This window comes from Phasianus colchicus, chromosome 3 (genome assembly GCF_987193195.1).
Source record: "Phasianus colchicus chromosome 3, bPhaCol1.hap1.1, whole genome shotgun sequence".
In the NCBI taxonomy this organism is placed as follows: domain Eukaryota; kingdom Metazoa; phylum Chordata; class Aves; order Galliformes; family Phasianidae; genus Phasianus; species Phasianus colchicus.
This window is the reverse complement of record NC_143438.1, coordinates 72,917,570-72,932,250: the sequence shown is the minus strand read 5'-3', so window position 1 is coordinate 72,932,250 and position 14,681 is coordinate 72,917,570. Positions and strand designations below refer to the sequence as shown.

At 39.3% G+C, this 14,681-nt stretch overlaps 1 protein-coding gene across 7 annotated transcripts in view; it reads right to left on the bottom strand.

Annotated features, from left to right (window-relative positions):
- Positions 1-14,681, bottom strand: part of CPQ (carboxypeptidase Q) — a 160,794-nt gene that overhangs the window by 127,257 nt on the left and 18,856 nt on the right. For all 7 annotated transcript variants that reach the window (XR_016465263.1, XR_016465264.1, XM_090137823.1 and 4 more), the window contains exons 2-3: positions 12,692-13,141; positions 988-1,195 (exon numbers count right to left, since the gene is read on the bottom strand). Coding sequence is in view for 5 of the 7 variants with exons in the window: in XM_090137823.1 (XP_089993949.1) it covers positions 988-1,195; positions 12,692-13,118 (635 nt within the window). In the remaining 2 variants the exon portion in view is untranslated. The remainder of the gene's footprint in view (positions 1-987; positions 1,196-12,691; positions 13,142-14,681) is intronic.

The following is a 14,681-nucleotide window of genomic DNA, read 5'->3' as shown; positions in this document are numbered from 1 at the left end:
GTAAAGGGTTTTGTTGCCAGGCAGTTAAGCTTTCCCTCTGACATGGCTTAAACACCCAGCTACTCCTGCCTCCAACCACACAGGCTCCTGCTAACCTTGCAGCTCAAGTTCCAGAGGGAAGGATGGTGGATGTTCTGGTTCATCCACAGTCCTCAGTCCAGCTCTGAGCCTGTATGATCTCTCATCTCAGCCAGCAGGCTGTTGGACAAAGCCCACTGCAGGCATTACACTCACCAACAACTGTGTCATATTCTAAAAATGCTATATTAATAACAGTGTGTTTCTGATGGCCAGACTCCTCTCCATTTCATCTCTGTGCTTCAACTTGTTTTCTTCAACACAGATGACCATTTTATGTATAATATTTCAGAGTCAGAAAAAAACGTCAAATTAAAAAAAAAAAAATTATCTTATCAATTATATATGGTAAGTAGGCAATGTATTAAGACATCTAAAAATACAAGAAAACATGGTTTCAGCCTATCTTATTTAAAGAACAGAGTGAGAAATACCAATCTTATTTCTAAAGTGCTCTGAATTAATGGTGTTTGAAGCAGATTACTGTTTCATCTAGTACAAGCCAGCCTAGTGCTTGGAAAATTACCAATACAGTAAAAACTATGCACATACATTCCAGTCAAATACAGAGAGTTATCACGCACAGTCTGATACATGTTGTCACCACGGACATGTGATTTTGGTTACCTCAGAATATTCATAGTAGCCTTGAGAATACAGGAAGTTCTTTAAAAATAATTAAAAAAAATCACACAATTTGGATCAGTAACAAAAAAATGAAAACATTTTGAAAGAATGACAAAGCACAAGGGAAATGAACTATCGTGCAGCCAATAGTTTCAAAACCGAACACCCACTCATAACTGGCAACATTTAAGTTGGAAAAAACAAAAATGCCCACCCAAAAATGACACGGGAAGTAAAGGTTGAAATGTGAGATGCAGGGAGAAAAGAAAAAAAAATGCTTACCTATTAATAGAAAAAGAAGCAACGGATCTAATGAGGGATGCTACTGCTCCAACCTTAGCAGCTTCCACTGCTCCCAGTGATCTGTACCGCACAGTTTCACCATAACTGATGAAAGGTTGATTGTAGACAACGATCTTCCCCTTGGCCTCTTGAGCTCTTCTGTGCAGTTCATCAAAAGAGGCTACCACTATGACTTCCGCTGTAATTCCTGAAAGAAAACATTACAGTGGTTTTACAGTTTTCTTCTAACTCTCCAAAAGCCATTTTCAACAGACAGAAAAACACGGGTTGCACAGAACACAGGAAAGCAAACCCAATTCCTTTCTGGCAAAGGAAGACTATGTAAAAAGCTTCACTGGGGACTGGTACTAAACAGCTGTAATAGCGCCCTAAACCAACTACACGCAGTACCACACTTGAAGGGCATGAGGGAGACATGGAAGGAATTCTGTTCTCTAAATGTGCTTTAATGCCTCACTGCAATCATTAACAGTATAAAAACATTTGTAAAAGCTGCCTTTGGGATTAATAAGAAAGATGGAATTGTTTTGATATGTTGCTAACCAACTTAGCTTAACATCAGACACATAAAAGCATATATTTATTGACTAAAACACAAAATTATTGAATCCATAAATGAAAAGAAATTAAAACTTTACGGCTTTAAAAAATGTTGAAGCATGTCTATAAATTAAAAAGAATTAAAAAAACAACAAAAAACCTTCATATTTAATTCAGAAGAACACCACAGTTCTACTGAACTCTTTTTGGGAGCCCATGTTTCCCAGCTTTGATACAGGAACGCAGGCAGGTATTTGTGGAAAACTATTCACCCAGGCTAAATTACATCCCACCCAGCTGTTTGTTTTTAATACTTGGAATAATCTTAAATAGCTATATTATCTTGGTTAGGAAAAAAAAAAAGAAAAAAAAAGGAATTTATATATAAACAGCTTTTTCCAAAGCCAGAGAATGCTTCTGTCTTGTCAGAACATTAATCAGGGAGTTATATTTCACGCCATTTAAAAAGTAATTCATTAAAATTGTTTAAAATCTGATTTTGTTGATTGATTACAGAGATAAGTAGAAATTCCTGAACAGTGTGTGGGCTAGGACTTTTCTTCCAAATACAGAATGGATGCCTGAAATTTTCCTGTTGCACATTTCACCTAAAAGCCATCAGTGAAAACTTAAAATAAAAACAAGGGTTTAGTAAGGAGTAAGGATTTGCTGACGAAGTCCAACTATTAGATTTGAAAAAGGAAATATTCCTCCTTGAAAGTCTTTTTTTTTTTTCCCCCCATAAGTTTTAGAGAGCTTTTAGCCTTGTATTTAGAGCTGTGATACATGAAAAGGACTGATAAAAATACAGGAAGATCACCGTTCCTAGCATCTATATCCAGACTCATGGCTTCTTTCAATTTATAGTGTACTTCAAAACCTTACAGAAACTTTCACACAAAAAGTCTGGTTTCTCAAGCATGCACCACTTAAGAGGGCAGGAAACATCAATTGCTCCAGGAAAGGCCAGTGGATTTTAGCTACAGGACTAACCTAGTGAGAGAGGTGTAAAAATTTTAACCAAATACCTATTCAGATTCTTAGCTTCACAAAAAGAGGCACCAAGAGCCAAAGCAGAGAATCACCTTCAAATTCTACTTCAGTGTTGTTGGCAGGTAGGCGAGAGTGCTAACAGAGACCAGCTGTGTCTACTGAACTGGAGGTCCCAACACCTACTAGGGAGCATCCCTCTGACAGAATCATTCTGCAGATGGAACCATGCCACTGGAAATAAAGCAAAATCTCATTTTCCACAAGAAAATTCGAGGTCTCAGTAGGCTGATGCTGCAATTCATGTCTTATACGAACTCCCATTGCAGCTGAGTTGCTCATCCCAGTGCTCCACTTGGGTCATGCAGCTCTGCACTGGGAGGACAGACGTTGCACTGCAGCCTGTTCAGTAAGAGAAGCGAGGAGTGTAAGTAGTCTTGGCACTGCTTTACTGCATTAATGAACAAACACCCACTCTGGATGGTTTTTAAAGAATGCCACAGGCAGCTAGAAACTATCCATAATACCTAAGAAGTGTCCAGGACCAGCACATATACTGCCCTGCAGGCAGGCATCAGGAGTTCATGTAGGGTGCTTTTTGGGAGTTAAAGTCAAGGATGAGAGCTGCGACCTCCAGCCCAGGGTCTCTGCTTCTCAGTGTTCCCAAAGCAGCTAAATAAAACCGTCCTTTGACAAAATAAAACAAAGGTTCTCTCTGCAAGTTTAACTTGAATGACAGCATGTTATATGTAAAGCAGCAATTACAGCACTTTCCATAACAAAACAAAGTTTACTGGTGTAACTTCTGACTAATCCAATGTCTCATTTGCATTTTAGCCCTGCTTGATTCCATTTCAGTCTCATCAAGCGACAAGAACAATGTTTACTTTAAATTAATATGTGAACACACACGTAAAACCCCCTAAGACTTCCAGTGCAAAGGCAGAAATGAAACAAAAAGCCCAACAGTTTCTCTTAAAAAATAATAAATTGCTCCTTTTAAAAAAGAGAAGTGCCTCACCTCTCCGAGCCTTTAACCAAACCAACCAAACTCTTCTTGCACCTCCCACCACTCCATTGCCCCACAGCTCTGCTCCCCATCTCTAATGCTCTTCTATCCCTTCCTTACTACTGTCATTACCCGAACCAGAGCTTGGCTGTATGTTATTGAACAGAAGCGTTCAGAAAACCTATTTAAAGAGGGAGCTGAACTGCTGCTTACTTAGGCAAAATACGGAGATTATAACCTGCACAGTCCAAGAGATGAAAGACATTTGGGAGTTAGCTAAGTAAACTGCATGAAGCCTAGAAGACAGAACTCTGAACACGACAAATTTGGCTGACAGCATAAAGCTGAAGCCTATGTAGTTCTCGCATTGTGAAAGATCATACTTGTTGGGTTGGCCAGTGAGCAGAAGAATCTGCATAGTGTTACGGTTTTCCTTTCATTTCTCGTATTAACCAGTACACTGCACCATGCCATTTCTGAGAACTGAGGTACAGGAAAAATGTTAATGACAGGAACTAGCAATGAACTGAAGTACTACAGTATTCTGTACACAGAAGTGTATATTTCTACCTGAACACTTGGCTAAGCCACAGCGTTGGTCACACTGCCAATCGAAATAAATGGCACTGCATGCATTAGCAAGGTCTGAAATTCTTTGCAGGCAGGAGGAAGGTGAGATGGATTACAGTTACTCTTGATTAGCTACAGAAAGTCCAATAATGTGTATTTTAAAAAAGCACCCATAAATCAGCCGTCTGTACTACTGCCATACATCAGAAGCCTGATTTCTTGGCATGAACAGTTCTATCAGGACAGCCATCTCCCAGCACCTGCTTACCTGCCAGCAAAGATGCTAGAATTAGATTAGTTCAAAGGGAATTCCCCCAAGAGGCAACTTATTCTCTTCAAGATTAAATGCACCAAATAGTTAAGAAACTTTAGTACCTGGAATTATGCATCTGTCTGTATTAGTAACAGATTTCAAAGAAGAGCAAGAAAAAAGGTAAAATCCATCCTATAATCACATTTTAGGAATTGATGAATTCCTATCAGAACAACTCAGTGGAAACTTCATACGGAATATTGTTGACATTCTTGGCCACACCAGGGCAAGACATGGCAAGATTTTAATGCGTTGAGCATCATGAATATCTGAGATTTGGGAATCTAGGCTTGTTTTTTATTACCATCCTACAATTCTTAAATTCATACAAATTTAATCCAGTTAGTTACTATCAGCTGCTGAATTAAAAAAAGAATTTAGAGAAGTCAGAAAGAAGTATCATTTGCATACTGTTTAATCGTACTGGATAGTAAATTGCTGACTACTCAATTAAGGCCTATATTGCTGTCTTTTTTGTTTTTTTTCCCCCAGTCTCATTTTTGTCATCCAGGTGAACAGTAACAGTCCTTTGGGAATCTAGTTACAAACACAAACATAGTCATCATTTAACATATTTTTCATTAACAGCAAGTGAACCACTGATCCATACTTACTTCCATACTTCATTAATTCACACTGCATGTGAATAAGAATTCCAAATTCTTTTACACATCACACAGTGGAACCATGATGTTGCTGATCTATATTGCTAGCACTATCATTGCCACATAAATACCCTGATGGACAGGGCAATTTTTGCTTAAAACAACTAAAATACATTATTTCCAGGTCTAGACACAACAAATTTGGATAAGACACCAATCAAATCTTCACTAAACATCCCTGTGCGTTATGCATTGAAAATAAGTAAACAAATACTGCCTAAAAGCTGCCTTATATAAAAACATAAAACACTTCCAGTTGCTCTGATAATGGTCGAGAAGTTTAACCTGGGGAAGAATGAACCTGAAACACATCCCAGCCCCTGAAGCCATGGCAGAAGGAGGGACAAAGGGCTGCTTCCACTGTCACCAGAACCATCAGGATACCAGGAGCAGGAAATCAGGATGCTTCTTCCTTGGTAGGAAGATGACAAAGAAAGAACAGGAGGAGCAGCACATCATGAGAACAGCGTGTGAATACTCCCTGAAGACAGTGGCCCTACTCCACACAACAGTGACACCACACTGCTGATGCCTTTATTTCTTGTCCACTGCCACTTTTCCTTAGATTTCTCCATTTGGACCTCATCCCACTCGCAAAGCTGATGAAGGAAACAGAAAACTGCTACATCAAGGTACGCTGAAATCTAGGCTGATTTTACCTACTGGAAATCTCAAGCTTTTGTGACTGGCTGATTGAGTTATACTTCTGGAGTTGGAGGGGAAATTGTTAGGACAGAAGAAAATAAGTTTTTTAGTAGAAGAGTGAAAAGGCAAATTTAGTGTTGAAAAATAAATTGGGTAAGGGACTTGCCAAGATATACTATCAAGGCTTAGCAACCTCTAAAATCAGCCCAGAAAACATTTTTCCCCTCAACTATGTCTTACCTCTTCAATGTTTGACCTTTACCTTAAGGTTCTGAGGTCTTTTTTCTTCCTGTTTATGCCACACCAACCACAGCAGGACCCTGCTCCCAACTGGTTTGCTTCGTGCTTTACTAAAAGAAAGAACTGACTCTATCTTTTGTGTGCATTTGCCAGAGCACACAAGGAGCAAAGCAAAAACCTCTGCTTTGCTGCATTTTCTGAAGTGAACAAAAGTAAAACTATTCTGCAGTAGCAGTCCATGTATGGTGTACTTAACATCATCATATTAAACGTCTAGGAGAAGACTTTCTTGAATTCCTGAGAAAAGCAAAGGATTACACAAAGTTATCACTTAGCAAGGGGGCCTGTGCCAAATGCTTCCCAATGGAACAGCTTTCAATGAAGAATTAACTAGTATATGCAATTCTACAATTGTAAGTTATGAATAAGAGCTAGCATCCATCACATTTTTACATATTTTTACAACCATGTTGCTTTTGAGCTTTCTCCAGGAAGTAGTTCAGCTTGCCCCAAGGGTTCCATAGAATTCAACAAGATTTTCAGAAAAATAAACCCAAATTCTGGGTCCACTCATCAAACTAAGGTTTGGTGTCTGACTAAAGCAAATGAAAGATTCACATCATCACATTTTTTCCTCCCTCACAAGCTATTAGCACTGACTGAAAACTTAAAATAGTCTTAACACTAAGCAACATCTTTGCTCCATCAACACATATCAATGTGTTAAAAACAATTGTAATATGAAGAAAAGAGCAAATATTTTAAGGCAAACCGTGAAATGAAGAGGAGGAGTATTATCAGGAAATATTCTTTTGTAAGATATGAATATGCTTTTGGAAAATGTAATTTCACTTACTCTGTGGAACAGAAAATAGAACTACTTCACAAAACTAAAATTACACAGGAGAGTTATCCAAGAGGATGAGGCTCTTCAGTTCTGTTGCACAGCACAGAGACTAAATATATTACTCAGTTCTTTAAGAAGACAGAGAGAAAAATAAACAGTATGTAATAGTTACATTTTCAACAAATATGACCTACAATTTCCAGGAAGTACTGGATCTTACCACAGCAGCTTGATTTGAGTAACATATAGCTTACTGTGCAGCAGTAAATCCTGCAGCAAGAAGGCTGTATTTGACACCCAGCACAATTTGCTTGGGAGACAGTGGAGTGGGGCAGCAGATGCACAAAGTTCTGTTACAGCAGCACTGCAGCTGCTGATGCTCCCAGAACAGACCTGAAAAGGATGTGGGCTATGCAGCCTGCGTGGAGAGTCATGCAGAACCCAGAAAAACCAGCTGCTGAACATGTGTCCATGTCCAAGTCAGGAAGAAGCACAGAGAGAAACCCTTCCCTTATAAGAGAGATAGATGCCAATCATTGCAGGCTGTTCCCTGGGAGTGAAGTGGCAGCACCCTGCTCTACACACATTTCCTATACATTCAGAAAACCACACACCATTAGTGTGAGGCAGCAGCCTCAGCCTGGCCTTCCCAGCTGCCAGGAAAGCACCTTAAGTTCAGTGACACCATAAAGAGTCACGATCTGAAGATTAATTTTTCTGCTGCTACTAGTCTGTACAGTTCACATGTATATCCGTTAAAGCAGAGACTGGAACCAAAGTCCTTCCCAGACAGCATGCTCACCCAAAACCACAGAGTTACTCCCACTCTCTAAATCCTCAAAATGCCACTGGCCTAACTTCTGTTCCAGATGCCAGGCTGCTGAACACCAGAGCACCAAAAGTCCTTAAGGGATAAGAGTTTCTACATTCCAAGAAAAGCAGCAGTGTTATTATCACAGTGTTGTTCTAAGTAATAAAAAAAGCAATCCAGGCATCCAAGACTTAGTCTCGTGACCTTAAAATATGAATCAATTGTACCATATGCACTGAAAAACGGGGATCCACTGAAGGTGGAAGCAGTGCTTTGTCTTGCACTTTTCTCTCAAGCTTCAGACTTTCTTCATCCTAGGCTCGCATCAGTGAACCCTTGCTCACGATGGGTACCCAAGTCCCTTCCTTCTCCTTGGAGACCAGTGGTCACCTAAGATTCTAACAACTCAGGGGTAATTCCTCTGTTACACAGAATTGCCTTTTTTGCTGGCCTTTTGTTAATCCAGTTGAATTTCCTAATTCATTTCACCGCTGAGAACTGAAACAAGAGGGTCAGCATTGGGGGAAGATACATCAGACAGGACCGTGGCCAGATCACTACTTTCAGCAGCATTCCTGGCTTAAAAAGACTGAGCCTACAGCAATGGTCCATTCTTTCAACAGCTTCATGACACATTATCATCCCTATTTTATAAATAACCATCTGAAATTAAATTCTTATTATATAAGTGGCAAAACTCCCACTACCTTCTGTAAGAGCAAGACTGGACCAAATGTTGTTGATAGTTAAACCAAAAATCCCACAACTCTAACAAACAAACTAGGAAAAAGTCTGCCAACGTATTATTTTTACTTTCACCTAATTTCAGTTTCACTGCTACAAACAGTACAGAGAAACCAGAGGACATTCCTTTCTAGGAGAGGCATTTATGACAGGATGCATTCAGGAGTTTATTCTCCTCGTCAGTAGTTCTTTAAAATGAAATGCTGGGGTCAGACAACTATCAGGAAAAATAAAGTGCATTTTAAAAAGCATGAAAAAAAATATGATTTCTTTGATACTTTATGGTCAAACATCTGCTAAACTACCATTTTTCCTCAATTATGGGATACTCAAAGCAACTATTATATTTGTTTTGCTCAGATTTTTGGGGATATAATCAGCACTACCAGAAATTAACATAACCTTTCTCTCTATATATATCTGTATGTTTTGCCAATGCTGAAACACTGGAAACAGGACAAGGGCATTGACTAAATATGGTAAATCTCTGGTTTCGCAGCCCCCTAAACTGAGCACTTTCTAACATTTAATCCTGTTTGTAACCTAGGAATACATTTCTTTGAGGTGTTAACCATTTTCAGTCTCTACTGACTTCTAGAAATCCAGGTCACTCTGCATTTCATGTTTCTCTTCTCTCTAACACTATGACAAGCATGAAAGTTCCTCCCTCACTGTAACAAAACCAAAGGAAGAAAAAACTCTCTCTTTTCCCTGACATCTTCAAATTCTGGGATACATTAAAAGGGAATAGAGCTTTTTGTTCTCTTAAATAAAAATTATAATCTTTCCCATTGTGCCCTTTTTGTTGTGCAAATCAGACTGAACCTGGGAATTTGACATCTTGGCATACTGCCCAGTCCTGAAAAAGAAGATACAGAAACATGGATTTTATTCATGAGATCACAAGGTACCAAGAAGCATCCTGCACATCAGAACCGTCTCAGCCAGCGAGACAAGAGCTCTGAGCCAAACTCATATCTGGGCCAAAGTGGGTAAATCCAGGCAAATCCAAGAAATGGACAAAGTTCTGTCCATGTCCCATATGGTTTTCAGTCCCAAAGGCATGAGTTAGATAGAACACCAGCAGGAAGTGAAACACCCCTTTTAACCAGGAGTCAATGCTGGCTCAATGTTCAAGGCAAAAATACTACTACTACTGAGGGTTTCCTGATTCTTTCTCCAAGTGTTGTGGATTTTTTTCCACGCATTTGCAACATACGCTGAAATGGAAAGTGAGCAAACTTAGCACGTGTTCTGCCTATTTGGTCACTCTTAGGAAAGATAGGTTTGAATTTCCATAGACAGAAGGGAAAATGAACCCTCTCTTTCCAACATTCAAAGCCAGGTTTCTAACCACTGTTACGGTACTGCCATCTCAATAAAGAGTCCTTCAGACAGTTAGCTCTGGAAGCAGAGCTCCAGGAAGAACTTGATGGGCATGCAGGGACTGTGAAGTCCAGTATGAAACATTCAACATACATGTAGAAAAGCAGCCTTTAAACCTTCTGCCAGTGTTTCCTACTTTCTTAGCTCATCAACTCTCATGACTGGTGGCACATAAAGGAACAGGAAGAATATACAAAATGGCTGAGAGGATGCAAAAGCAAGAAACAGCCTCTTGTGCCTACCATTGAACAGGTAGAGTCGCCCCCTCTTGCTGCCACACTGACTCTGAAGGACAGAGTTCAGCAGTGCTGTCCTCGGTGTCAGCAGGGATCAGCAGTGCCAAGAAGGAAGGGCTCTGTCAAGGCTTTATAGATAGCATTTTGAGCACTGAGATGTCTGAAACATACCCCCACGGGAATACAGTGATTTAAACACACACCAACCACTAAGCCAACACCTAACACCTTTGGGATCACCTGTACAGTTCCCAGAGCATAGGCAGTAATGACCAGACCAAAGAGCAGCCATCTTACAGCTAATGCTCAGTGTCCCTCTGGCACAACCAAGCATGGCTGATTTGCACGACCTCACTCTGTGCAGCAACAGCAATACCATGCCAGCAGAATCAGCATTAAACATCTTGTCTCAAGTTGCATTATTTTGATTACAAGATGACTCACATTCCCACAGCTTCTTGGCTAAAACAAGAGAAATCAGATATTCCCTAACTGAGGGAAATGGTTCAAATATTTTAAATGCACTGTATGTCAGCCTTCTATCCCTGTTCCTCAAGGAAAGGGTAGAGTGACAATCGCTGGTTAAAGCAGAAGAATCTGGGAATAAATTCCTCGGAAGCAATGAAGCAGTGGCATTAAAAAACTTAAATATATGATTTTCATGCCATGTTCAAGATGAGGTGAGCTTTCGGGCCTACCTGAGCAGCACATCTCCCAGCTCCCGCCTTGCAGAGACTGGGGGCTTCCCTTGGCTTCCCTGTCAGTTTGTGGCCACTCAGCCCTCACAGCAGGAGCCAAGGGCTCACAGGGGGCTGGTGAGCCTGTGGGTATGGCAACCTGCCACAGCTCCCACACAGCGAGATGAGGGCAGAAGAAATCTAAAGAGCCAGGAAGAATAGGGTAGGTTTTAAGTGAAAAATAAGTCATTTCCTCAAAAGGATTCCACCACATATAAGAAGCTGTCTGCTCTTCAGAAGAGAGCTGATTACCATCCAGCTTTCTCACAGCAATATGTACACCTCTTCAGAAACATGGCTGATCTTGAAGGAAAGAAAAAAGGTAAGGAAGAAAGATGATGCTCTATTTCTAGCATCTGACAGTAGAAACCAGCACTGAAAACAATCTTCAATCATCAGTACAATAAAACGCTTAAAGACAAAGAAAAAAGGATCCAGTTAGCCACTGTGAGCGTTGTTAAAACGTGTAAAATATGCATCTTTCTTAAAAAAAAAAAAAAAAAAAAAGGCAAACCCATGTGAGTGCAAGTGAGTGCACAACTGAGGAAAGGCAGCAGCAAGGAGACTTCCCAGAACGTGAAAATGTTCACCAAGATTAAATTGCAAGTTCTCTTTACAGGTTCAGTAACACTTGCCTAACACCAAAACACCACTTTAATTTTAGCTTGCTTTTTAGGAAGCCTAGAATAGGAGTGCACTAGATATAGTGAGTTTGTAGGTTTAACCTTTGCTGTAAATATTCTACTGAAGCACTAAGCTTCAAATAGATACTATTAATGGTTTCATTTGTATTGCATTGTAGACAATTTACTTGAGTAAGGCAGAAATACCATCAACAAAACTTACAGCAGCAGTTTCTCAGAACAATTAAGATTTATTCTAAACATATCTTATATGTCGCCATTTTAATTTGTCATATTTTGTAGGACTATGCATTTTTTTTCTAAACAAAAAAGCCTATACATATAATTTGCTTTATTTCAATCAAAAAGCTCACTATCAGAAAAAATGTATGATTTGTAAGAAAATTATGATATAACGTTGCCTTTTATGTCCTAAATTTCTTTCCTTATAAAGGAACACGATAGCATTCGAAGCTGTCTAGGAGTAAGTCTACTGCTATTTATGCAGAACAGAAGAAGGTTCTACACAGCAATCCTGAGAAAGCCCCACACTAACATATACAAAAAGACAATCTAACAAACTAGTTCATTAGCAAGCAAGATGATGTCTGGGAGCTGAAAAAGACTGCTTTTTGCTGAGCTCTAAAGATCACTCTTGTTCCTGAAATAGCACATCATGTATGATCTACTAAAAGGCAGCACACTTTTCAGCAGCAGGTGCCAAAAAGTTATCCATGCAAGCCTGAGACAGCAAGTAGAAAGGAGGAGGAGGTGGGGAGAAGGAAGGACAAACAGACACCAACTGCCATGCTTAGCAAATGCTGGCAATTTGCAAGCTCAGCACAAGATTCTACTCCTCTTTTTGACTTTTTTTTTTTTTTTCCCTTCGTAATGGAGTACTGAACTTGGCAGGGCAGAGCATGGCAAGAAGAGTAGAAATCACATCAACTCAGCACCCCACCTAGAAGGGTTTTCTCTGCCCCCCCAAATCTCCTCACCCAATAAAAAAGGAACAGCCAGATAAGCCCATATCATAGGACCAAATTGCCCACTACCCTAAGCAGAGGAGCAGAATGTTTGCAAACAAGTTTTCAAGTCAAAGTATGGATTTAGAGGAGGGTCAGGAATCAGCTGGAATTTTACAGCTCCATTCAACCAAACTGAACCAAATCAGACTGTACCACAACCATATCAGGCATAGAAGTACCGGTAAATTGGCATCTTGTCCTGCAGAACCATGCTAGCAGGAATTAAAGTTTAGTTTGACCATTGAGAGAAAATACTGTTAGAGGTATGATACAGTTTGGTGTTAAAAAACAAGCATTACCTTCCGGAGGAGTTGCAACACTGCTTCCAAGTCCCAAAATAGCAATGCTGTGATTCCTTGGTTCCAGCATCATGGCAAACTCTTCTCCTCTTTCCCAGTGAGGTACTTTCACAGGCTCCAGGTGCACATTCTCCAGTCCGTCTTTCTGCAGGGCACTGTACATATACTTGATGGCTGCATCTAGATTTTTTGAACCACTTAGTCTAGGTCCTATGGTATCAGCAAAAACAGCTAATCTTTCATAAGATCTGTTCTGAGCTTTCCCATAAACAGCAAGATCAATAATAGCTTTAGCAATATCATAATAGCCAGCTATCTCATTTCTAATGTCTTCAAATGTTTTTGGGTAATTGCCATCTCTGCTGAAAGGCTTGCCAGCATATTGTGGCAATAAGTTCATGAAAAATATTAAGAATAGGTATTTCATTTTTTCTCTTCTCTACAGATGGCCTGTTGGAAAAGAAAAAAAAGAATTAAAAAAAAAAAAATTACACAGTTATCAGCAATAGTCTTTCTTGTTATTTGGATTGGCAGACAAACCAAAATGAAAAGTAGTCAGTTTATCATGAAAATGCTTTGATCAGAACTGCCAGGAAAGCAAAATCAACTTGAGGACACAATTATTGAAAACAAATGAAAAAGATACTTAGACCACTGGACACAACCTTTGTTGTGGTCTTCAGAAATGCTTGTGGAATGCAGCATCTCTTTAAACAATCATATCTTTCACTGAATAAAGACCCTGAGCTGCTCCCATCCAATAGAAGCCCCATAGCTCCCTTCTGCTAGAAGCAGGATTTGCCAGAATTCAATGTCTTCACACAAAACATCTGGACAAAAATATTTCTTAAACCGTTCATGAATAAAACTGCTTCTTAATCTCTATCTTTGTAACCAGGAAAGCACTTTCCCTCATGCAAGTAGAAATCAGAGAAATTTAAGTCCAATGAGCCCACAGAGAAAGTATTAACTTCTGCACTGCACAAACATGTGATTACCAGAGAAACCAAATGTTTTATTAACATGTTTATCAGTTAAGGAGTGACTTCCTACAGCAGCACTGCAGAGAGGTGCAGTGCTAGAGAGGTGCTGACTATGGGTCGAGTACTACAGTAAGCTTCTTTAACTTCATAGTATAACTCACTGATCTTTAAAAGTTCTCATTTTTAAGACTGGTCGATCCTGTAAAACAGATGGGTTGTCTATATACTATTAACTGAACTGACAAAGAAGCCACTGAAATCAGCTGGAGCAGTTGCAAAGCTTTTTTATAGAACAGAAGGCATGAGTATCCAAATAAAAAATAGAAAGGTCTTCACTGATATTTGCAAAAGGTAATATAATCACTTCATTTTCCTTTGAAATTAAATTAGGCTGAAATCTGAATAAATATTAGTCTTCAACACTAAACACCCACAAACTAGCACTAAAAAATAAGGCTCTTAAATCAGCCCTATCCCTGCAGCTGTGAAGAGACTTGAGAAATAGTGACATGACAATTGCTAGGAGGCCAAAAAGATTTTGATCCATCACTCCTGCCATTCTCATGGACTTTCAAAGACACACTTTTTCAAAACAAATGAAATTTGCTCCAAAATATAGTAAAACTAAAGCATAACATTAACCTCTATTCTACAAAAGATTTTATTGGAAACAATTTCTCTACAAACAACAAATGACTAATAAGTTGGATAACATGGATAAAATACAGGTAAAGCAGATCTGTACAGCGTAAGTATAACCAAAAGCTTTTATCGTTAGATTTCCAGATTATCCCTATTTGTATTTATTTAGTACTTCTTAAGAGTTACACTCTTCATTTTATAATCACTGACCTTAGGAATTACAATAATACACTCACTTAGGTGTTTTGATTCATAATGTTATGGGCACACAGAAAGCCAGTACAAAAATAGGTGGGAGGCTGTGAGTACAGAAGTATATACACATGTATTTGCATATACTATACCCACATATAATAACCATCATA